Genomic DNA, 2,294 nt, shown 5'->3' on the forward strand with positions numbered 1-2,294 from the left:
CTAATATGGTACCATATAAAGTAAATACTCTTGAATGCATGCAAAGAAAACTATATAATTAATGAAGCGATCTTGTCCTTTTTGTCCACTATTAATCACCATGTATAGTGCGTATACTTTTCTACTTGTAACTGATAACTCCAACCAATATCTATATATTGTATTGTTTACTCAATAACTAGACTTATTCAAGGGTCCAGCTGGGCTTTGCCTTTTTATTAATAAAAAATGTCACAATTTAAGCCCGAGCTCGACCCTTATATAAAGCCCGAAGCATGGTTTGAACATAATCTATAGTGTAATTTAATAAATAAATATTATATTAGTTTGGTTATAATTAATAATCAAATTTATATTATATATATTATTAATATATATTTTTACTATATGTAATATTATCAAACTGGACTTGAGAAAGCTTATTTGAGTTTGAGCCCATGGGTCTAAAATTTTGTCCAGTGTCCAAGCTCAATAAAGAATGGGTTGGGTTGGGCTAGCCTATCAATACCTTGGCCCATGAACAGGTCTATTCATGACCGATAACTATTTATTTAATATATAGCTTAAAAGAATAATAGGCTTCAAATATATGTAAGAACAAAAGGACTTTAACCACAAACAAATTCTAATTTTATTCACTCCTTTAGCTACATTGACTTCCTCGACAAGTACTTCACTTGTGGAGAAAAGAAGCAAATAAAATGCAGTATTTACTCTTTAACACTACATTTAATTGTGAAAAAAATAGAAGTCAATAAAAACTAAAAAGGTTATTATATGCCTAGTTTAAGTGACAAAATAGAAAAAAAAAGAAGAACAAAATAAAATAAGAGTAAATTTTCTTTTTCATATCCTTTTTCACCTTTTTAAAATATAAATAAAGTAAAACAAAATTTGAATAATAAGACAAACCAAAACCTGATCTATTCTCTCCTAAAAGAAAATATTTATTTATTTTCTTTTTTCTAATTTTTCTTTATGTTTATTTAGTAAATCTTCAAGTCCAATAAATGTTTTATTGAATTACTTATATTTTTTTCCAAAAAGTACAAGTTTTAATTAATTTAAATGCATGCTTTTTGCCATTTAGAGAACAAAAATTAAATGACTTATTGGTTTTAATGTGTTTCAATAACATAAAACAATTAAAAATTATAAAATCTACATATCATTTTATTTTTAATTCTTTGATGTAATTGCAAATAAATTATTAATAAGTTTATTAAAATTTTCTTTTTCTTGTTGACACTAGGTCTTTTGATAATCAAGGTATCCACTACAACTAGTAGGCCATGAATTTCCCAATTACCACTGAAGAGTTGAAGTCATTTCATACAATTGATAGGAAACTTTATTTTCGATTAGTGATAAACTTTTGGAGAGATATAACACAGTCTATGAAGGTTATTGCATTATGGATGTGGCTTGAAGATGTTGGTTACCCAAATATTATCCATCAAATGTTATCATTGCCTGATACTATAGTGAATGCACTAGCAGATGAAGCAGTAAATTGTTTAAACTGTATTGAATTGGGAGAGATACCTCCTCATGCAAATACTAACATTCCATTGACACTCAAACTCTTGAAGCAAGAAATATCTCTCAACTTCTTTTTAAACAATAGGATTAGTGCATCCAATGGAATTAGGAAGATGTTAAATGATGTATGTATTAAGGCATTTGATGATATCGCATACATGGCACTAACAAATGCTACGAAGCCTATGGCATCTTCGGCAGAAGGAAGCAGCAATACTTCATGCATGCAATCAGACTTGAACCCAAGTGCTCAACCATGGAAACCAACAGATGAGATTCCACCAGATAATAGGACCTTGTTTCTTACATTCTCTAAGGGGTACCCATTATCAGAAGAAGAAGTTAGAGATTTCTTTAATACGAATTATGGGGATTGCATTGAAGCAATATACATGCAAGATGTCCCATCAGATGTGCAACCTCTATTTGCTCGTTTAGTATTTTACTCACCTTCCACTATAGCATTTATACTTGGTGGAAAAGACAAAGCTAAATTCATCATCAATAGAAAGCATGCATGGGCTAGACTCTTTGTGCCTAGAAGAAATTGAGCTCTATAAGCATAGGTTGAATTTTTTGAAGAAATTTTTGTATAAACTAAGTCATTTTTCTTAATTATAAAAAATGTTAGTACGTACATATGAATTCGATAATGCATTATCATTTGTTTAATGGCTTTTCTTATGTTTTGTTTTATATTGTAAATGGCATTTGCCTTAGTCTTTTATTTGTCTTCTAAATCAATGTCTATA

At 29.1% G+C, this 2,294-nt stretch overlaps 1 protein-coding gene across 1 annotated transcript; it reads left to right on the top strand.

Annotated features, from left to right (window-relative positions):
- Positions 1-1,292: 1,292 nt before the first annotated feature.
- Positions 1,293-2,093, top strand: LOC104590783 (uncharacterized). Its single transcript, XM_010249527.1, has one exon. It carries the CDS (start codon positions 1,293-1,295, stop codon positions 2,091-2,093), a length of 801 nt encoding a protein of 266 aa, XP_010247829.1.
- The last annotated feature ends 201 nt before the right edge of the window (positions 2,094-2,294 follow it).

Source organism: Nelumbo nucifera, chromosome 2, assembly GCF_055504915.1.
Source record: "Nelumbo nucifera cultivar China Antique chromosome 2, China Antique-T2T, whole genome shotgun sequence".
NCBI classification, from domain to species: domain Eukaryota; kingdom Viridiplantae; phylum Streptophyta; class Magnoliopsida; order Proteales; family Nelumbonaceae; genus Nelumbo; species Nelumbo nucifera.